At 46.2% G+C, this 23,231-nt stretch overlaps 1 protein-coding gene across 1 annotated transcript in view; it reads right to left on the reverse strand.

Moving 5' to 3' along the window:
* Positions 1-1,153: 1,153 nt before the first annotated feature.
* Positions 1,154-23,231, reverse strand: part of fermt2 (FERM domain containing kindlin 2) — a 74,236-nt gene continuing 52,158 nt past the window's right edge. Inside the window, exons 7-14 of the mRNA XM_084311214.1 lie at positions 17,304-17,438; positions 15,294-15,343; positions 12,616-12,740; positions 12,201-12,307; positions 10,843-11,064; positions 3,156-3,280; positions 2,874-3,015; positions 1,154-1,341 (exon numbers count right to left, since the gene is read on the reverse strand). Coding sequence (XP_084167340.1) covers positions 1,168-1,341; positions 2,874-3,015; positions 3,156-3,280; positions 10,843-11,064; positions 12,201-12,307; positions 12,616-12,740; positions 15,294-15,343; positions 17,304-17,438 — 1,080 coding nt within the window. The 3' untranslated portion in view covers positions 1,154-1,167. The remainder of the gene's footprint in view (positions 1,342-2,873; positions 3,016-3,155; positions 3,281-10,842; positions 11,065-12,200; positions 12,308-12,615; positions 12,741-15,293; positions 15,344-17,303; positions 17,439-23,231) is intronic.

Raw genomic sequence — 23,231 nt, forward strand, 5'->3', positions numbered from 1 at the left:
GGGCTGTAGTGAGATTACTATATGCACTAGGGAGCGACTCAACACAAGAGTACAATTGACTAGAACTGGAGGCAAACTCTGATAAAAAACAAAAAAACAAACATTAGAAAACAAGTCAACAGAAATCTAACTACAGCTTATTCATAGCAGGGAGATCATCTTTAGAGCGTAAAAGTGCTTACATATGACTTCCTATTTGAGGAGGTTAAAAGTAAGAATCCTTCATTGGAGAGGGGAGAGAGGACACAGTGAATTCATGTACAGCAATACTCAGTCACTGCTGCTTATGGATGCACCCCTGTGATTATTTGATTGGACAGTATGTGTGTGTGTGTGTGTGTATTAGAGTAAATAATGCAATGGATGTAATTGTGGACATCAGCAAAGTAGAATTAAATGTCATACATGGTGACATGATGTGAATAATATGCTATTAGCAAGAACCACAGGGTGTGATCTATACCTTACCTTACCAGAGTGAAGAAATGGGAATAAAACAGGGATCAATAAATAACAGGACTCTTTATAAGCAACGATGGATCATATTATGGTCTGGTCGGACTATCATCATGACATAATAGCTGATTGGCTGGTCGATGACATCAGCTCCTTCAGTCCAGTCATAGTAAAGACAGAGAGAGAGAGCGAGAGAGATATAGAGAGAAAAGAGAGAAAAAAAAATGAAAAAAAAGAGTCTTTGGGATTGAGAGGACTCCTGGCATTTGATTGGTTCTGTAAATTGTCATGGACGTAGTTTGGTGACCATCTCTCCAGGAAGAGGCGCAGGAGGGGTGGGAGAGGTGGAGAGGGGTTGTGGGAAAAAGAACGACAAACTTCCTGCCAAATTGTACGCGAGGCCTCTGCTAATGACAGGGAGGCCAAGAGGTTCAGAGTTCATCTGGACTGCGTCCAGCAGAATATTAGTGTTTTAACAAAAAGGACTTTGACAGCGTAAATGCAAAAAAATCATTCAAAATAATAAAAACGGTGTCAACCATGGCAATAGCGGTGCCGCGCTAGGCTTCTTTAGCGCAGTTCCAAACGATTACAAAGACCAAGAAATACTAGAATAAAATAAACCCATAACATCTAGTCCCGCCCTCCAACCACGCCCACTTCTCAACCCTTGACCCCCCCCCCCCCCCCCCCGGGTAGCTAGGGGGCGACTCAGACCCAGCCGCTGGTCAGCTTATAGAACATCTCCTCGTCTAGAGACTCGTTCTGGTCCTTGGCGCGTGTGGACAGGAAGATATAACCTCCGATGAACTCGTGAACCACCTTGCAGTCCACCTCAGCGCAGGTGAAGGCCAGACTGGGCTCGTCTGCAAACTCTATCGTCACCTGCAGCAACACAAGAGAGGAAAAGAGGTCACCCTTCCGATTAAAAAAACTAAGAATTACATTAAATAGAGGCATGAAACATTTAGAATGCCCACTTTTAGGGCAGCACGGTGGTGTAGTGGTTGACACTGTCGCCTCACAGCAAGAAGTTCCTGGGTTCGATTCGCGTTTGGGGACCAAGTTGCCAGGTACCCAGGTGGCGTGGGCCTTTCTGTGTGGAGTTTGCATGTTCTCCCCGCGCTCGCAAAGGTTTCACCTCCAGAAAGAGATAAACCCAATGGAAAAACATGCAGAACAGATCGCTAACGCTGTCGCATCCCTGACAAAGACGGATACACCGCAGCCCATGTCTGCTCCTGGCTGCCGTTGCGGGGGAGGGTGACGGGATGGGTCAAGCACAGAGACGAAATTTCATTGGTGACCCCCCCCCCCCCCCCCAAAAAACAAAGCATGTGTAAGATGGCGACACAGAAGGCAGCCAAGGCCCAAGGGCCCAAGGGGAGCCAGAAGCAGACAAGGGCTGTGGCGTGGGGCTGCACTCTGGGACCAATCCACATGCTCCTGCCCGTTTTATCTGTTCTGCATGTTTATCTCTTTCTCATTGGGTTTCTCTCTTTTTATGGAGGGGAAACCCTCGTGAGCGCGGGGAGAACATCACTCCACACAGAAAGGCCGGGGAGATACCTCACCTGCGTACCTGGCCCCCAAGCAGGAGATACCTCACCTGGGTACCTGGCCCCCAAGCAGGAGATACCTTACCTGGGTACCTGGTCCTCAAGCAGGAGATACCTCACCTGGGTACCTGGCCCCCAAGCAGGAGATACCTTACCTGGGTACCTGGTCCTCAAGCAGGAGATACCTCACCTGGGTACCTGGCCCCCAAGCAGGAGATACCTCACCTGGGTACCTGGCCCCCAAGCAGGAGATACCTCACCTGGGTACCTGGTCCCCAACCAGGAGATACCTCACCTGGGTACCTGGTCCCCAACCAGGAGATAACTCACCTGGGTACCTGGCCCCCAAGCAGGCGATACCTCACCTGGGTACCTGGCCCCCAAGCAGGAGATACCTCACCTGGGTACCTGGTCCCCAACCAGGAGATACCTCACCTGGGTACCTGGCCCCCAAGCAGGAGATACCTCACCTGGGTACCTGGCCCCCAAGCAGGAGATACCTCACCTGGGTACCTGGTCCCCAACCAGGAGATACCTCACCTGGGTACCTGGCCCCCAAGCAGGAGATACCTCACCTGGGTACCTGGCCCCCAAGCAGGAGATACCTCACCTGGGTACCTGGCCCCCAAGCAGGCGATACCTCACCTGGGTACCTGGCCCCCAAGCAGGAGATACCTCACCTGGGTACCTGGTCCCCAAGCAGGAGATACCTCACCTGGGTACCTGGCCCCCAAGCAGGCGATACCTCACCTGGGTACCTGGTCCCCAAGCAGGAATGGAACCCCGGAGCTTCTTGCTAGTCAACCACTACACCACTGTGCCGCCTGGAACAGCAACGTCTCCAAAACATTTCCTTACCTGTTTTATCTCCCAGTTCACGTTCCACTGCTTCATGTTGCTGAAGCGCCAGGTTTTGATGGCGTCTCCAGTGCCGGCGTCCATGCGGATCAGACGGTTGTAGGTGATGCCAATAAGCTCCTCTCTCTTTTCACCCTTGAACCTGGAAAAGAGGATATAGAGGAAATCGTCACGGTAAAAAAAAAATCACGGGCGTGGCCTCGACATCGATACCTCGCTTAAGAGAACGATAATAACATAACGTGAGATGGATGCAGTGTGGGCTGTGTGAGGGGAACCTACTTGGCGAGGAAGTGGGTAATTCCAAATTCCGGCAGGGACTGCCACGCCTGGATGAAACGCATCTTGGCCTCGATCAGACTCATCTGGGCCACGTTCTGATGGGCCTCCAGGATCCGGCCCGAAATCTGACGGAGACAAGTGAAGATTTATAAGCACATGTTGTGTAAATGCTCTGAACACTTCCGCCGTTAACAGTGGAAACGCCCACTGAAAAGCTGCTGAAACACCAGGAAACCTTTTAGGCAAACAGACCAGGCTGCAAGAATTTAAGAGGCACAGGGCAAAATACACAATATAATTTATCTGGGTAACAAGAAATTACCATAATCAAATCCCAATCGTGTCAAGTCATCTTCATGGGTGAGATTGCCCTTTCAATTTAGCCTTTTATGTTGCCCAAAAAGTTGCCTAGTGCAACACGTGACACACACACACACACACACACACACACACACACACACACACACGCCCAAACCCAAGGACACCAGGAGATCCCTGCTGTCTCTATAAAGCCTCGAGGGCTCCCAGGGTCAGCCTATAACCCGAGTGACTGTCTCAATAAACATCTACTTCACGTAGCTAGAGAGCTAACAAACACACATGTCAAATATATGGTCCTCCAGAGGAGGCAAACTAAAGTCAATGAGGCGCAGTAAGCTTCCCCACCCCTCTGTGTGTGTGTGTGTGTGTGTGTGTGTGTCTCAACAGCCATTAAGTCGTCTTCAGGACGGCACAGCCCAAAACCTATGACATGAGTCATTGAGCAGGACATCACAGATATGAACAGCAGTCTCATCATCCACAGTCGTCATCTCAATGTTTAAGACTGCTCCATTATTTCACTATCAAACCACTGATACTGTATTGTAGCTATCCTGAGGTAAAGAGGTAGCACACACACACACATACATACACATACACAGATCTTCAGGACAATGTAGACTAATATATGTAGCAACAACACATGAAAGGATGCGCCTCTCCAGTGTTTGTTAAACCAAAGTCTTATATTTCCAACATCATAGGTAAACGGGTAGCTCACACACAGGACAAAGTAGATTCATTTAAATTCATCACCAATTCAATTTAGCCGTGTCAACACACACCTCCTCTATATATGCCACACACATCAGGTGGAAAGGGGAGAAGGTGATCGGTGACCCCTCTCACCCTGCTTACTACCTCTTTAACCCCCTTCCTTCTGGTAGAAGACTCCAAAGTCGGGCGGCCAGGTAGCGCAGCGTACTAAGCGCCTGTCTACCACCGCAGAGACAGTGGGATCGAATCCAGCTGCCGCGGTACCTCCGGCTTGGTCGGCCGTCCATACTGACACAATTGGCAGTGTCAGCGGGTGGGAAAGCCAGTGGGGTGGGTCCTGGTCGGTGGGTCCAGCAACTCCTACAGTTCGGTCGGGGCGCCTGCACAGCGAGGGAAGGATCTGGGGGAGGTAGTGTGATCCTTCCACACGTTACACTCTCCCAGTGAGAGTCCGCGCTGCCAGGTGAAAAAAGAAGCGGTGGGCTGGCTACACATGTGTCGGAGGAAGCATGCGATAGTCTCCCAGACCGACGGTAGGGTGGGTACTGGGGTAAGTGCACAACGACCAGGAAGGGGATTGGGAATTGGCATAACGACTAACATTGGGGTGGAAGAAAAACGGAAAAAAGGAGGGGGGAAAAGATAATTAAAAAAGAAAAGTGTAGGACATCTCGTTTTAAGAATAGCACATATCCCAAGGTTGTCCGTCACCTGAACTCAAGCCCTAATGCACAGGCACTTTGTACTATAAGGGCTAGCACTAGCCGACTAGGCACTTTAAGGCAATAATGCACTTTAAATGGAGCACTGAAGCATTTTTATTTAAATTTTTTATGTTCGTGAAATACTTCTACTTCAGGGATTGCATTGTATGTTTTTATATTGTATGTTTTTATACTGTATGTTTTTTCCACTGTTTTATGATGTAATGAGCATTGCACCGAGACAAATCCCAATCAACCATGTGTTGAAATGGCAATAAAGTGTCTATCCATGTGAATGTTTCGACTAGCTAGCGTGCGAGCCGCCTCCGTCTTGTGATACCTGACAAAGATCAAAGGGGCTGTTGTGTAGCAGGGCAAAGTACTACGGTTGGTAGAGCAGAATGCAGCGCCACCTCATTACCGTGGATTTGCAGACAAAGATCAAAAGGAAAATGTCCAGGCTCTCCGTGTCGCACACCGAGCCGCGTCAGCCAGGTTACTGATGAGGGCCCGAGGCCCAGACATTAGCATGCGTTTGTTGACATGGACAAAACAAACTAATCCACTTTGTCCCGAGTGTGTGTGTTTACCTTTGACATTGGAAATAAAATACTGGTTTCGCACCACAAACAAACAAACACTTTCATAGTTACTACATATATACGCTATAGACGGTTTCACTGGAATTCTGTTGCTAGGGAACAGTTTGGACCCAAATTTTTTCCTGTCAACATTGCAACAGGAAATAAACGTGGGTTCTTTTTAGAATGTTATTGTTTTGAAACCGCCTACACGTTCACACGGTTGTGTAGATGCATTCGAAGGCGACAGAGACACTATGCAAGCCTACATTACTAAAGGAACGATACAAGAAAACTAGGAATATACGACTATAGATAGACCGCTATGGAATGTTAAAGAGAGATCTATCTATTTCTATTCTGGATTAGTAAAGACAACCATAGAGCCGTAGATGCACTACGTTCAAAAGGACGTTCAAAAGGTAACAGAACCGTGCAACATGTCTACAGGTCACAGGCACCCGGTGGAACAGGCGTCTTAACTTACCAAGTCCCTGATATAGCCTGGCTGTAAAGAGGAGCAAGGGGGAGCAAGAAGCAGGTTCATACAGGGAGAGAGAGAGAGAGAAAGGAAGAAGGAAAGAAAGATAGGACAAAGAAAAAAAACAAGCAAGTAAGAATGAGGCTGCGAGAGAGAGGTGCAAAACAACAAGCTAGCAGGTCATAACTGTAAACATAAGGGCCGTGAGGCTGGAGGAGGGTCATGCAGCGTTCAGACAGGGTGTCTGTGTGTAGATCTGGAGGAGCAAGTAGAAAGGGTTAGACCAGGGGTTCTTCTGGCAGACGACCCCCTAGTTGAGTTGAAAACACAACAAAACTCTGCGACACCAACCTTTGAAAAATGAAAAATTGTGCGTCGTCACATTCTTTACTGTATGACAAAAGTGTGAAAACATTTCATCAGCCAAAAGAAATTCAGTTGCACTCTTGAGCGGGTCATATATGGGCTGGTACGGCTGCATGGCCTTCACAGCAATTTCTGTGCAGGACGAAAGCCTCTTAGTTGAAATGTTCAATCTCAAAATCAAATAGACGCATATCATTTGTTATTAAAGACTAGCTTAAACAACGGTCTCTGGCGTCACATGGCAGTGAGTCTATATTGGCCAAAGTTGAAACTCAATAAGAAAAAGAGCTCATCTTTCCAAGCACTGGAAATCAAAGTGACCTCAAGACTGTTACCAGTAGTAGCTGTGATTCAGTTATCATCCATACTTTTATACCGCACTCTCTGGACATAGCAAACATAGGGATCTGTATTTCCTTTTCCATCCACAAGATGGTGCTATATACCACAGTACTGGTCAAGAAAGTATTCTGACCAAGAGCTGCCTGACCTGACAAGCCCCCCCCCCCCCCCCCCCCCCCCCCCCCCTTTATTATTACGCCTTCCTTGTTTGTTTCTTCTTATGTAAAGCTATATGTTTGGCTAGAAAGCCATCTAGTCCTGGTGATCTAAAAATTCCTGTGTATATCCTCTGGGAATTGTAGCACGGAAGTCTCCTCGGGAGAGTCTGAAGAGAGGAAGTCCAGTTAGTGTGTGTGTGTGTGTGTGGGGGGGGGGGGGGGGGGGGGGGCAGTGCCCTGTGTGGCTCCCACAGCTGACTGGGAGCAGCTTTTCCCAGCCTCTCTTCCCGCTCTGCATTCCCAGGCAAAGCTCATTTCCTGGTGCTCCACGCCCCCCTACTACTACACTACACACATGCATGCACACATACACAACAACTGTATGGACACATGCACACACAAACACATAAACACACATAACACTATAGAGTGCTGGATCTTTTATGTTGCGCCTTGGGGATACCTCCCATCAGTCTCTGTGACTGGGCCTGAGCCCCCGCCCACCCAGCCCCTCCCTCAGGTAACATGACAGACAGAATACCGACAGCAGACAGTCGTTCTCGCTGTGGTCTGGTATAGGAACAACTTTGAGTACTTATTAGTCAGCCGCCTGCATGTTTAAAACACACAAATGCTGACTCGCCATTTCCTTTAATGTTCCCATTTATACGTCAAGATCACGAGCAAACACAGCACCCGCGTCTGTTCCGATAACACTCAACAGTTCCCATTTTCCAAAAGCTAAATACACCAGACACACCTCTGGCCTTTTCCTGTTTGATGACCCTCCCTGTCCGCTGTTGTGTGTGTCTGTCTGCCTCTCTCTCTTACTATGCCTTAAGAACATGGCTGGTCGCAGTTACTTATAGCCCAGAAACCCAGACTATTCCTCAGTCATCACTTACCGACATCCTCCTAACATCTCTCCCCCCCTAACCCCCATAGCAACGTTCTAGTTTTCCTACACAGCTTCATCAAAACCACATTGAATGAGTAAGCTAAGGCAAAACAGACTCATCGCATCCCGCCACCCCCTCCCTACTCAAACTAATATATCCACTAGCCTGTACTCAGCTGTTCCAACGTACACACCGACGGCCTATTACTTACATGGGAATCTGAGTGCAGGGTGCAATTTTCCTATCCGTCATGAGCCAAGTTAATCTACACTACTGCTTGGATACTAACTTATGGTTATTAGGATGTCTGTCGGCGGTTTGCCACTGAGAGTTGGGATTGAAGCGTCTCGACTCTAACCCGTGTCCCGTTATGTCCCGATTCATCTCCTCTCTGACTACACACTACTGCAAGAGAATAATTCCTAACAAGGGATTTAATCTTGTATTATTGGCGAATGCCAATTGGGGTTCCACTTGTTTTAAAGCTATAATGTTAACATTTCCATATTAAAATGTCTAAAAACTACTAGACCTATGATGTATATTTTGTCTAGTTATGTACTTACATTATTCCAAATGTTTCCAACAATTATCCTTAACTAATAAGCTAGGTTAGACCACTCAAATCTGTGTTTTTATTTAACATTATCTGCCGGAGTAGTTTCACTTACATGAAACGGTTAGCATTAGCTTTGGAGCATTTTAATAATGAAGACAACTACTTCCATGATGCCACACTCCTTCATAATGTCACCAAACACTGTCTTTTGTAATTGTTTTGAGTGACAGACCCCTAGCGGCAGAAGATTACATATTGTATGTTTGACACAACATAACTTTTTTCAAGGAATTCCTCAGAAAAGGTGACAGTGTCAGCGGTCAGGTGGCGTAGCGGAGATTGCGCTCGTCACCAATGCAAGAGGCTGCTGTCTCGACTCCCGGAGTCAGCATTGCTTGGGGCTTGGGCTGATCGCTATACTAACCCGTTTGGCTGGGTTAGGGGGAGGGCAAGTCATGGGTGGGAATCTGGCGTTGTGGACAGCGACGCCTACAGGTCAGGTCTGGGCGCTTGCTCAGCGGAGGCAGGACTTGATGAAGGCAGCGTGACCTCCCACGCGTTACACTTCACCAATGAGAGCCCTCGCTGCCAGGTGGAAAAAGAGTCACTGGCTGTCGCCGCGCGTGTCGGAGGAAGCGTGCGGATGACTTCAGGGTTCCCTTGTACCGACCAGTAGGAGAACATGCGCACAACAACCAGGCAGGGGAGGGGGGGAATTGGCACAACAACAAAAAATTGGGACGGGGAGAAAACAGAGAAAAAAATCTGAGAAAGAAAGGATTAAAAAAAAAAAAAAAAAAAAAAAAAAAAGTGACAGTGTCTCGAAGCAAGGCAGACCACTCCACTTGAAACTTGAGAAAATCCTTGAAACAAGCTGACCTGCATAGGAACAAGTGAAATTTACCCATTTCAAAAACTGCCCTCTTTTCTTGATCCTTCAATCACAACTGTTGCCTTCTTCGGACCAACAGTTGTGATTGGAGGATCAAGAAAAGAAGACGGGTTGGAGAGTTCATTATATCATCCCATTGGCAGTTTTTTTCTTCTTCACATCTCATCTAATCACATCAGAAATGAGTGATTAGGAGTGATTTTAGTAAACCGTGTACAAAAGAAACTCAGTTTTCTCATAGACTTCAATTCATTCGGCTGTTTTTCTCTTCCTGTTTTCGCTCGTTAGTTTTTCACCTAGATCCCCGATTCATACATCCCCAGGTGGGGTATCTTTGGAAAGCCACACTCATTGGCTACAACCCTCCACAATAATTTTCGAGATCGCCAAATGATTGACGGAACTAGAGTCCCAAGAGTCGGGAGTGGTATTTTGCGCAATAACGTGTACTTTGCACAAGCCTCAAATACGGCATGTAACTCAAGAACCGCTGAACGCATTTTGTCACCTGAAAGGGCTATCGACAGGCAACAAATAACCCTTCAATTCGATAAATATATTGTATTACAAAATATGGACACCCGAGCCACTAGTGGTCGCCAAAGTGCCGGTGGGCAAATCGTCCTAAAAAGGGCCCACATGTGGGCCCTTGCATGTTATTAAGACGGGAGTTATTATTATGATTATTTACAGTGCAGATCAAGTGTAAGCAACATGGTGGATAAGATACCTTTAGGCCTACATCTAGTCTATCAGTGACAACAAAAGGCTGAAAAACACGAGTGCGGCAACCATTACAGCACTAGTCCTCAGCCTGACATGAGACACAAGACATTATACATGAGACACACCACTGTCAGCGAGCTGGGAGGTAATAGGGTCTGCTGTCCTGGTTTTCCCTTGGAGAGGGAGAGAAGGAGGAATAAATGGAGAAAGGACGAGAGGAGGAGAGCAGAGGGAGGCTACATTCCAATGCAAGACAGCCCAGATGCCAGGAGGCATCCATCTGGGAAGCATCAATGAGTCCTCCATCCAACTCACACTACCCACTCGACAACAAGCGGGTAAACACACAACATGCTGGATCTTCACCTCTTGCAGTCTTGTACCTTTTGTTACAGTTGTGTACAGTACAGTGCATCTTGCTATACCTACGATGCATCGGAATAGATTAAAGGAACATGCCAACATTATGGGAAATGTGCTCACAGTCTTCTCCGGAGTCAGAGAAGAAGATGGATACCAATTGTATCTCTGTGCGTTAAGTAGAAAGCTATACGGTTGCAGGCTAGCCTTAGCCTAGCTTAGCACAAATTAATGCAAGCGGATACGGACAAACTAGCCTAGCTTAAAACTCTGTTACAGCTAGGCTAGTGGTCCATATCGGCTTGAATTCATTCATGCAGCCGAATAGCCTTCTACTGAATGCAGAGAGGAAATTGGTATCCATCTTCTTGTCCGACTCTGGCGAAGACGGTAAGCGCATTTACCATAATGTTGGCGTGTTCCTTTAAATATCCCCATTGACTATCTCAAGTGCCGCCCCTTGGAGGGAAGCAACCATTGTGATTGGAGGATCGAGAGATTGCGGCTGGTACTGTACAGTGACAGTAGTGTGACATCACAGCGTGAGTATGCCGTGCGACACCACGTCCCACATGCCGTACCTGCTTGTTCTTGTACTTCTTCAGGTAGCGCGGGGACACCAGGCACTCGGGGTTGATGTCGGTGGTGATCGGCTCGGCGATGAACTGGGGATCGGGGTTCATGTGCTGCATCTTGAGGAAGGACAGGATGTTCTGGACCTCTAGGTTGTAGGAGCTGTCGGCCATCGTCTTCCCTTTAGAGGCCAGGCGACACGCTGCCATCCAGTGGGCATACTGCTTCTCCTGGTGGGGGAGGGGGGCACAACCCATGATGCAGTGGTGTGTAATAAATAGAACAAGGAACTAAGACAAAAACAACACACACACACATATATACACAGTACATACATACATATATGTGTGTGTGTGTACTATATACATATAAATAATGTATATGTATATATGTACACCGTATAAACTCCTAGGCTCTGTTACCTGCCTACTGCCTTGACTGTCTACAACTTCCTTAATCATAACTACCTCAAACTATAGTCTACTCATATAACTCTGTATGATAGCATGTACAATAATGCTGTCTATATATATATATATTTACAGCATATATATCCATCTGTCTGAAATATACCTGCATATAATCCTTTCTATATACCTACTTATACACCTGCATATAACCCAGGATGATAGCATGTATATTAATGCTGTATATAATGTGTATAAGTATACTGTATATACTTAGCATATATATATATATCCACATCTGTCTGTACATATCTGCATATAATCCTTTTTGTATAATCTGTATGTATCTGTAGATACTATATATGTACATATCCCTTACCTACTCTTATGCTGCTGGCCAGTATGACTTACTACCATATTGTATTTATACCTGTATCACTGTACATAATAATCCAACAATTATGTACATACATCTGATTAGCACTATTACTCAGTAGTACAAATATTTATATTTGTATCTTTTACAGTTTTATACAAATATTTTACAGTTGAATCACCTGTACACTATATATATTACTATTGCACTTTACTGTTACATTTGCACTCTGGCTGGATGCCAAACTTTTCGTTGTACTGTATACATTTTAATCACACACACACACACACACACACACACACACACACACACACACACACACACACACACACACACACACACACACACACACACACACACACACACACACACACACACACACACACACACACACACACATGATAGGTTTAAAAGTTATGTAAAATGCACACAGGAATACCCAGAAATTAAATGTAAAATTCATTTTTTTTTTAAACTATGCAGCACGATACGTAGAAGGAACAGTGTTCAGTCCACTTCAAATGTATTAAAAGTTATGCTGCACAAGGGACCTCCGCTCAGCTAGGGGGCACTAGAAACTTACTGTGTCACACCGCAGCCAGATCTCATTCATGCCGTCGGCCACAGGGATTAGCAACTTGATGTTGAATTTCTGACCGGAGATGTTGACATCTGGAGTCACCTCACAGCCTAGACAGACAAGGCACAGTCCAGAGGAGAGGTGGGGTCAGAACCATTCATCACACACACACACACACACATACACACACACAATCACATTCTCCTGTACTGTGTGTGTGTATATGTGCTTTGTATTTGTGTGTGTGTCTGTATGTGTGTATGTATGTGTGTATGTATGTGCCTGTGTGTGTGTGTGTGTGTGTGTGTGTGTGTGTGTGTGTGTGTGTGTGTGTGTGTGTGTGTGTGTGTGTGTGTGTGTGTGTGTGTGTGTGTGTGTGTGTGTGCACGCGTATGCCTGTGCACGTGCGTTTCTGCACCTCTAAGATTCATTTGGAGGGCAGGTGTTCCATGGGCCTCCTCTTTGCTCTTGTAGCAGCAGACAGTGATGTCCTTGAACGTGCACCAGTACTGCTTGTACCCCTTCAGCGTCAGCTTCTTAGGCCTGGAGAACAAACAGACAACAGACAGAGAGATGTCAGACCTCAACAGGAAAAACAACCACCATCTTTTCCCTCTCTTCATAAGTAGACCGAGGCTGAGATGGGGGTTGAGCTAGAGAGTGTGAAGAAGAGAGAGAGAAATAAAGAGAGGTCTTTCTCAGCCTCGTATAGACTCATAGTGCAAAGTCAGCACCATGAATGGGAGGGAAGCCAACGCTGGGCGTGAGCGCTAATGGACGAGCGTTATAGAGGAAATGCCGCTTGATATAATACCCCCCACCGGTTTAAACATTTTATGAGACTAACAAACCACGAGGGCCACCTGCCTGTCAGCAAGGGCGTTGATCCAAAAGAAATAAATATGCTTTAAAAACCTTTTGGTCCCACTGTAATCAGTTTTCCAAAAAGCCCAAAGTGAAAAGTCAGCTTACACAATGTCCTTTGGCTAACAACCCATCCTATTAACTTTGATACAAAACAGACAACGACTCTGCCCATTTATCCATAAAACCTTATTTCCTGCTTCGCCTGATATGAGATACAATCGCTGCTCTTTGTATTTGTGTGGTTTATTTATTTTGCACATGTAAGACAAGACGGATCACAAGAAATACATTAGATATTCAATGTGCAAGTGAGGTACCAAACAACCTTAACTGAAACTTTAATAAGATAATTTCATTATATATATATATATATATATATATATATATATATATATATATATATATATATATATATATATATATATATATATATATTTCCACTATAAACTATACTATTTCCATTATATATTACACAATTTCCTCCACGGTTTTCAACTACAGTAGGCCCAACTCAAGGAAAGTTGAGAAAATAAATAGTTGATGAAATAGTGTCTGAAGTTCGCTCCTCTCTGTGACGTCACCGGGAGGTATTTCTCAGGGTGCGAATGCTCTCGAGACAGAAAACACATTGGTGAGTTACATGTTGGATTACCACATGTCCTCCTCACAGCAGAAAGATACAGAAGGATTAAGGCTGAAAATCTGCTAAGTGTCCCTTTATTATCTGGATCAAACGGCTCTTGACAGAATATTTTCTTTTAGCTGAAAGCATGGGAGAGCACCGTTTGCCATCATAAGACATTGAGAACCTACTACAACCGGTGTTAATGTGCACCATCCTTAGGGCTCATTCAGATCTAATCAGACAATGCAGCACCTTGCTGCAGGATGCTGCACTGGTGTGGATGGGCCATTTGTGTGACATCATGCTGTGAGCTTTTTGACATCACCCCTCCCAATCCCTCGTCTTCCGCTGTGATCGACTGGCCACCTCAGCGTGCAGAGGGTTGACTTTTGAGTTCTACTTTCTCATGGGAACGAAGCTCCTTAGCGTGGAGCAGAGTTGTGAGGTGGGCCAGGTGTACAATCACAATTGTACTATAGGTAAGTGATGTTACCCAGTCCCCCTTGTTATTCAAGTAGGGGCAAAAGTAATTTTCTGATGCACTATGTGAAAAGTCCTCGTTGATAAAACGATTGGTTCCTTTCAAATGTTTAGCGCTTTTGAGAATCTCCTCTTTATGTTTAAATCTCAGCAATTTTGCAACTGCCTCACACCATCCCTTTCTGTGGGCGCATTCTAGTTCATCAGTTCTGGGTCAAGTTGATGATGTTCTGAGATCAGGTTCTTTAGTTACAGGACTGTGTGTCCTTCCATGATTTCGCTTTTCCTTCCGTGATTCCATCAATGATTAATGTTACTTCTGCAAGATTGATTTTCATTGCAGTCAGATTTGGATGAAAGATTTTCAATCTCAGATTTGAGATTGGAGAGGTTCATTCGTTTATTGATTTGAAAGCAGCGATATCGGTCCTGTTTATTTATTTTTCAGGCAATCAAGTTTGGGAAACTTGCATGCTGAGTTTTGAGCTCTGAAGAATGAGTTGCATTTCAGTTTTTGAAATCAAACAGGTCTTTGAAAAAAATTTAAATGTTGCCGCTCGAAAAAGTTAATTTCCAGTAGAAACATATTCATCATCATACTGTAGTTGCTATCGGTCTTCTTCTGCGGCATGTTGCAGGCTGTGATCCCCCTGAGGAGTGAGTAGCAGTGGAGCTGACACGGTCCTGCTTGGGACAGATGCAGCAGGTAGTGAGCATGGCGATTCAGTCCAGCTCAGCTGCATCAAATGCTGTTTAGGTCGGCTAGTTCGTATAGTTCAGGAGGCAAACCAGCAAAGCAGTCCGTGATCTTGAGGTTTACAAAGATTTTCCATATTGATCAAAAAGAGATTTTCCATATTGATCAAAAAGAGAAACATACTCTTCCTCTCTCACTGGAGGGTATCCAAAAGTCACGTTGTGTTTACGAATAGTTCACAGATCACAGAGAGAAGACAGCAAGAAGACGGCTATGCAACAACAAATGGATTATTCACACACAAACACAGTAACAAGCCTTTCATCAACACCAGGCAAGGTGAATCACCGTGGGGCAGAACAGAATAAAATACAACTTGAATTGCCCCAGAAGGGATTTGTCTCGTAGGGGGGAAATCTGGACTTACTTGAAGACTTTGACATAGTCAGCCAGCTCAGGAATAGATGTGATGTCACCCTAGGAGAAAGTGAAAGCCAAAACATAATTAGTGAGGATCCAGTTCACGTTTATGTGGAACAAAAGGACACAGAGACTAGGTTTAACATAACAGAAACAATGAGCTCAGTCAGTGTGAGTTTCCAATGTCATCGTAGCCCGATAAACTAATATCTCAAGACTCAACTTCCTCTGATAAGCAACCTTTTCTCAGGCGGGGCAGGCCGAACAATGGAAGTGCATGATATCAATCTGCCCATATATAATTTAGTCGTGTGGGTTTGATTTGACCTCAAACATCTCATACCCCCAGCCTTTTGTCCAGCCCAGGCTGTGTGAATAACAATGTGATACGTTGCACTAGTTAGTAGTAACATTCACTGCACTTCCCCCGCCCTTGGCCTGGTGTAGGCATGCTGCTCACAGCTGATGATCCTTTTGTATTCCACTGATAAAAAAATAAGACTTCTCGATTTCTGGTTCTGGGGATTTGTTTCTTTGGCTCAAACTAACACTAAAGCAGCACCTGATTCCATTGTGAGGTCTTCAAAACACTGCAATACATCTCACCAAGAGCTACCTATTACACACCTGACCATTCTGGTTTAAAAGGTGCTATAGATAATATCCAGCCACTAGATCACCAGCATGTCATTTATCCCATCAGGTGCATTCCACATGGAGAAATGGGAAGTAGGGAGGGGATACATGCATGCAACACGTAAACAACAACATTCATTTTGGACCCACCAAAGAAAAAAGAAAAAAATATTAATTAATCAATATTCTTTTGGGGTGAAAAGCAATACTTAGTTTTAGTATTACGCACATTTCTAAAAGCTTTGTCAATGTATTTTTTTTTAAACGTTATTACTCTACATAAAATGTTTATCTATAGCACCTTTAACACTTTCTCCGCCAATAACGTCATACAACAGGTTTCAAGTTCATGCGAATTCTGCCAGATCACGGCGTACAACGTTATTCTGATCATATTTCATATTTTCGCCATGGTATTCATATTTCACTCACGGAGCCTTGTATGATGCTGTGGGACTCTGCAACGCTTCAACACTGCCACCTGGTGGATGATCGTCGAGTTGCCAAACCGGATATGCCTGTTGCATATCGGTGCGTCTCCTAAATCTGTCCGGCCACTCGCATATCATCCCAGGACTCTAGCCACACACCGTGGATATGGATAGCTGCCATAACTCAATAATCCACATGATTTGGGCGTGTATTAGTATTATACAAACCGGAAATGGATCGCCTCGATCCCCATCACATAACTGGGATCTGTTTGCTCCAGTATCATCGCCCAACGGTAAGAGTAGGCTGCCGTGAGTTTCAGCGTTTTTTTTATTATTATCGATGCAAACTGCTCTGATCTATATATCACCCATACTACATAAATCATTTAACGACGATCACGGAATTATAAACGACCCCCCCCCCCCCCCCCCTCCGTTCACCCGCGCATGATCAGTCATAACGTTTAGGACCATGTACAGTTGACATTTTTAATATAGCGTGTATCGGCAACAAATGGCATTTGATAATGTATACCGGTATATGCATTTATGCCTATATCTCACGTTCTAGGATTTACTGCAGAAAACGATAAAAACATATTTATATTCTAGACGGTATTTTTGTATGAATGTGTGAATGAAAAAGTAAAACGTTCCTACATCCTGAACGATAGATAATCGATGTTGAATGGGCCATAGTAATGTCAATTTAGCAATACAATTTAAAAAGTTATAGCCCTGCAAAGAAGGTAAACATCTCCATAGGCTTAGACTGGTGGCAGTGATCAAACATTGATGGATATAAGGGTGGCAGAGAAAGTGTTAAGGTCACGGGGTGTAAGACGTGCCTGTGAATTTCTTTGGGACATGGAACAGTGATAAATGGGCCACACAAATCAACTGGACTTGGAAGTATTTTCCCTGTGGAGGACGTTAAGATCTCATACCAGTGTGTTGGAGGTCTTGCCTCCCTCCAGGGTGATCTCCAGGTCTGCCAGGGCTGCGTCCACCTCATCCACCTCCTTCTCACTGTGGTTCATGTGGTTGTCTGAAGACATGATGGACAGCTTGTTGATGTGGTACTGACGGAGAAAAAGACATGACACCCTCATATGAGTCTCCCTGGTGATGAACAGGTTCTCCTCACATTTTCAACATTTTCTTATGCCATGCAAGATATTTTGTAATTTTATTTTGCATATGGTCTTCTGCATGATTACAATAGTGTCTCCTCCTTTGGAATAAGCTTGTTTTTGCCCATAACTGAACACATCAACCTGTTAAGACACCTAAGCTTCTCCAAATCCCAAAACAGACAGGTTCTGTAGATAAGGAGAGGAGCTGGGAGTCTGAAGAACGCAGTCTGCTAACGGTTGCTTGCTGCTCAAACATCTTAAAGGGGACATGTACTATAAATGTCATTTTTCAGTCTCTAGCATTGTATTATAGTAATAGGAGTTAGTATCAATGTGTTTTAGTGTCTAAATACCATATTGGCGGATTGCTCTGATTCAGCTCAGATAATTTCCTGCTCCAGTAAATTAGTCCATCCTGATTTGAAGGCCTGAGTCACGTCATTCAGGCTCTGGGTAGAAGACAGTGATGTGATTGGCTCTAATCTACCTAGACTAGACAGCGAGTGGAAAACCACTTCCTCATACTGCGAGGCAGAGTGAAACCCGACACCTCTGCATACTCTGGAGAGAGAGAGAGAGAGAGAGATAGAGAGGGAGAGAGAGAGAGAGAGGGAGAGACAGAGAGAGAGAGAGAGAGAGAGGGAGAGACAGAGAGAGAGACAGAGAGAGAGAGGGAGGGAGCACTTGGGGGGGGGGCCTGCCGCGCCACACGGGAGAGGGGAGGAAGGGAGGCCCCCCCCCACAAGCTGCCGCAGGGAGAGAAAAAACGAAAGGAAGAGACGGCCTGTCTTTTTTTTCTCTCTCTCTCTCGCACCCCCCCCCCCCTCTCTCTCTCTCTCTCTCTCTATCTCTCTCTGTCTCTGTCTACCAGTCGCAGACTGTGTGGACTGACTGTCACTCAAAGTGCTTATGGGCGGAGCCAGGCCATAACAGCCTGAAATCTTGAAGCTGAAAAATGATGGTTTTGAGTACTTGATTATAAATATAAAACAATGCATTTTTATTTTTTTTTTTAAACCTTACAGATGTCTTCAATAGACTAACAGGAATTGTGTAAAGTTGCCCAAATAGTGCTAGGAATAGCAGTACATGTCCCCTTTAAGCAAGTGCTCTGCTGGTTTCAACAAGGCTCCCTGCTATGTGCGTTACTGGTGGGAAACCGCCTGTCTTTTTCATATAAAGGTGATTTGGTCCATGATAATCACCTCGTAAATAGTTTAAGGGTTTTGTCTGGAATTTATGTTAGCGAGCGGTGCCAGTAGGCACCAGGTACGAGACAGACGAAACGAGACTACTGAGCAAATCGTTGAGAGGGATGAGTGCAGGATAGGGTATTTATCAATATTTATCAGTTATCAACCATCTGTGTTATCATATATAAACAATGTTGCTGTCTAAAATAATGATGAAAAGACAATATTAAATCAGATTTGCTGCTAAATTATTTATATATTTTGAGAATCAATTGAAAATAGCTGTTTCAGTTTGATACCCCATCACTTCTCACACTGCCATGCAGTCCAATATGATCGCTTGGGTTATCCAACATGGGATTTCTTACACCTAAGCAGAATGATATACTAGTACAGTGGTTCCCAAACTTTTTACAGTCCCGTACCCGCTCAGACATTCAACCTCCCGCTGAGTACCCCCTCTAGCACCAGGGACAGCCGAGTACCCCCTCTAGCACCAGGGACAGCCGAGTACCCCCTCTAGCACCAGGGACAGCCGAGTACCCCCTCTAGCACCAGGGACAGCCGAGTACCCCCCTCTAGCACCAGGGACAGCCGAGTACCCCCCTCTAGCACCAGGGACAGCCGAGTACCCCCTCTAGCACCAGGGACAGCCGAGTACCCCCTCTAGCACCAGGGACAGCCGAGTACCCCCTCTAGCACCAGGGACAGCCGAGTACCCCCTCTAGCACCAGGGACAGCCGAGTACCCCCCTCTAGCACCAGGGACAGCCGAGTACCCCCTCTAGCACCAGGGACAGCCGAGTACCCCCTCTAGCACCAGGGACAGCCGAGTACCCCCTCTAGCACCAGGGACAGCCGAGTACCCCCTCTAGCACCAGGGACAGCCGAGTACCCCCTCTAGCACCAGGGACAGCCGAGTACCCCCTCTAGCACCAGGGACAGCCGAGTACCCCCCTCTAGCACCAGGGACAGCCGAGTACCCCCTCTAGCACCAGGGACAGCCGAGTACCCCCTCTAGCACCAGGGACAGCCGAGTACCCCCTCTAGCACCAGGGACAGCCGAGTACCCCCTCTAGCACCAGGGACAGCCGAGTACCCCCTCTAGCACCAGGGACAGCCGAGTACCCCCTCTAGCACCAGGGACAGCCGAGTACCCCCCTCTAGCACCAGGGACAGCCGAGTACCCCCTCTAGCACCAGGGACAGCCGAGTACCCCCTCTAGCACCAGGGACAGCCGAGTACCCCCTCTAGCACCAGGGACAGCCGAGTACCCCCTCTAGCACCAGGGACAGCCGAGTACCCCCTCTAGCACCAGGGACAGCCGAGTACCCCCTCTAGCACCAGGGACAGCGCACTCTCACATTTTCTTTGCCATGATTGTAAGCCTGCTACACTGCTATATATATATATATATATATATATATATATATATATATATAAATAAAGATGCATATATTATGTAAGAGAGTGAGTTATCAATAAATTTGCTCATTATTTAGCCTTGTAAAAAAATGTATTGGATGCAACATTGTGATGTTATTCCGATGTTGGTACACTTGACTAGAGGGTGAGAGTGGGCTATTAAATACCTTGGACTGTTCGTAAATGTAAAGGCCGTTTCACACAGGGAGCGGTAATTAATTTTCAATGAGAGGCCAGCGAATATTTTGGAGGCAAAGGACAATCTGAGGGCCGAAGCGGCACGCGGGCGGCCGGGTGCGGTCCCGTGAAATGTACGCATGCGTGCTCTTTTCGTGCACATGGCCCCCCCCCCCCCCCGCGGCAAAAGCTGGATTGTGTTTTTGTGTAGGCTATTCACATGAGACGCGGTGCGTTCCCGCTGATCAGAGCGAGAATGCATGCTGATTACCGCTCCCCGTGTGAAACGGCCTTAAATAATTTCTTTGGCGTACCCCCGATGTCATTGCAAGTACCCCTGGGGGGAATAGCTGTACTAGTACATTTATATCGAAAAGCGTCCCGACCAAATTCGGTCATTAAAGAACCCAGAGCATCTATCGCAAGTCAGGTTCCCCGACTTTTCCCAATCAGGTCTCTGACATCAAGGCCACCTAATCATCCCTCCCCCTTAATTGGCTGATATCAATCCCTGTCTCTTGAGCCTTTCAGCCATTGTGTAGTGTGATGTTTGATTGTATGGCAGCCATTGAGCCTGGTTGGGTGCTACACAGTGGTGGTGAAGGAGGCACTTTCCACCCTACATTGTAAAGCGGTATATACAGTAAATGCAATGATCATTCATTCATTCAGAACCGAAATGTGAGATCTGGCTATTCTACTCTACTCAACTCTAATTGGTAGGAGTCAGAGTGGATGCCATGAATCCTGTAGTCGTGCAGCACTGGCTGTGGGAGGGGGGAGGAGATGAGGGATGATTTACTAAAGGGAAATGAAGGGGTGGGTCTGCATGCTGCAATCGCAGCACATCTTTAGACGGCAACCAACTATAAATTGTCTTTACTGGGAAGTGAATACATGTGGAACTGGGTCAATAGCGTGGGATACAAATCGGACCTTTGAGCAACAATGGCAACACCGGGGCGGACGGATCACAGAGTGGACTTTACAGAAAAGCTCACAGTGATTCCCACTAGCGTGAGTCACCAACACTAAATACAACCTGTTGACAAATGGTATTTATAATGTCAACCCACCGCCCAGCCCCTCAATATGACAGAACAGCTGTTCAGAGAGAGAGAGAGAGAGAGAGAGAGAGAGAGAGAGAGAGAGAGAGAGAGAGAGAGAGAGAGAGAGAGAGGACGTATCTGTGGCCATAGCCAGCTAAGGTTACAGAATATAGGACAAAGGGCTCTTCATGACACCTTGTCTCCACTTCTCACGCCTACATTCGACTGACAGTGGCTTTTGTGTGTGTGTGTGTGATTGTATGTGTGCGTTGACGTATGCTGACCGGCTGCGCCCTCTGGAAGCCGTCGTGTGAGAATGATTCTATTAAAAAGGAATGACTACTGGGCTCGACCTATTGGGCTGATCACCAAACCCCTATATTTAGCCAGTGTTACACATCCAGGTGATAGCCTGCTAACAGTAGCTGGGCGTGGAGAATCATTTATCTTATTTTAGACCCTAGTATCCACTCCCCACCAGCTCACTCAGAGAGGCTTGGCGCTCCCCAGACACACACAAACACACACACACACACACACACACACCCTTGTCAGTGAAACTTTAAGCCATAGCCTCGTGCTTCCCTGTCGAAACATAGTAAAAGAGCTAGCACAGCGCTAACTGACAGGTAGCGACAGACTAGCCGCTAATCTAAACAAGCCGCTAGGATTAGCATCTTTGCTCCGTCTTTGGGGGGGGGGGGGGGTAACAAGAAACCTGTTAAGTGTATTAATAACCTCTCTGATGAAGCACTCATAACACCTCAGAGTGCTGGGAGGAATGTGAGCAGGTCCGTCAGGTCCCGCCGGGCTGGGGTGGGTGGTCCCGGTCGCGGGGGCTCGGTCCTGTGGCCCGGGACACTCTATAATTACCCCGAGGGTGAGGACAGGGTGGCGTCCTCAGGTCCCGGTACCCAAGCTTTACGAGGGTCGGAAATAGAAGGGGCGCCACCCCTCGGGGCTAAGAGGGCAACCCGAAGGGGCAAAGGGCTCCAACGTCTAGGTTATCCCACTCCCACTCTCCCCCTGGTACGCTAGGGACACTTTGTCAACGACAAGAAGCACAAAAGAAAACAGGGCTGGGTGACCTTCTGTGGGGGAGAGCGAGCAGCGGTGAAGAACGGCTAGAGTGAGTAAAATCTTCTCAAAAAAAGCTGATTACTCTTCCAACTTTCTCCACTCTTGCGAGAGCCAATCCGAGAGTGCGGTCCCATGGCGCGGAAGTCTGTGATTTACTTGTGCTGCATTTGAACTCTAGAACCCCACCCTCATTCTGCAAAAAATATGAAATGACAGAACGCACAAAATGAATAATGCGTTGACGGAGTATCCTTGGCTTTACTCCGTACAGCCAGCGTCTCTCTTCACTGTTACACTGTTCATATAAAAGTCATCACGTGCCTAATGTCTGAGTGCTTGTTAAGCCCAGCGGGATCCTGAGCAAGGCTTAAGTGTCTCATCACTGTAATGCCAGTGGGCTGTGCGTCTGAGTAGACAAGTCAACAGCTACAGTACTGCAAGGTGGCACAAGGCCGGCTTACTGGGCTACTGCAGTTGTTGTCTGGTCTGGAAGCCAAAGCTCTTTGGTTTTGTACTAATATTTAAGGCTGGGTATCGTTTGAAAATGTTTGTTACCGGTGCCAATACTGATACCAAAACCTTTTTCCCCAATACCAAGTTATTTGCTGTCCCGTCACACTGTGTGAGCCAATCTGAGGCTTTGTTTACATTTTGGATGATTCTAGATTGTGGTTGAACGGAATAAATGTTATACAGTATATTGGAACAAACAATACGTATTCGCTCACTGACACTGATGAGATGAACTACTTAGGTATCGAAATCTCTTATTGAATAACAGTGTGTCATTCAATACCAAATGTCGATACTGCAGCA

Source organism: Notolepis coatsorum (assembly GCF_963971535.1).
Source record: "Notolepis coatsorum genome assembly, chromosome: 3".
Lineage (NCBI taxonomy): Eukaryota > Metazoa > Chordata > Actinopteri > Aulopiformes > Paralepididae > Notolepis > Notolepis coatsorum.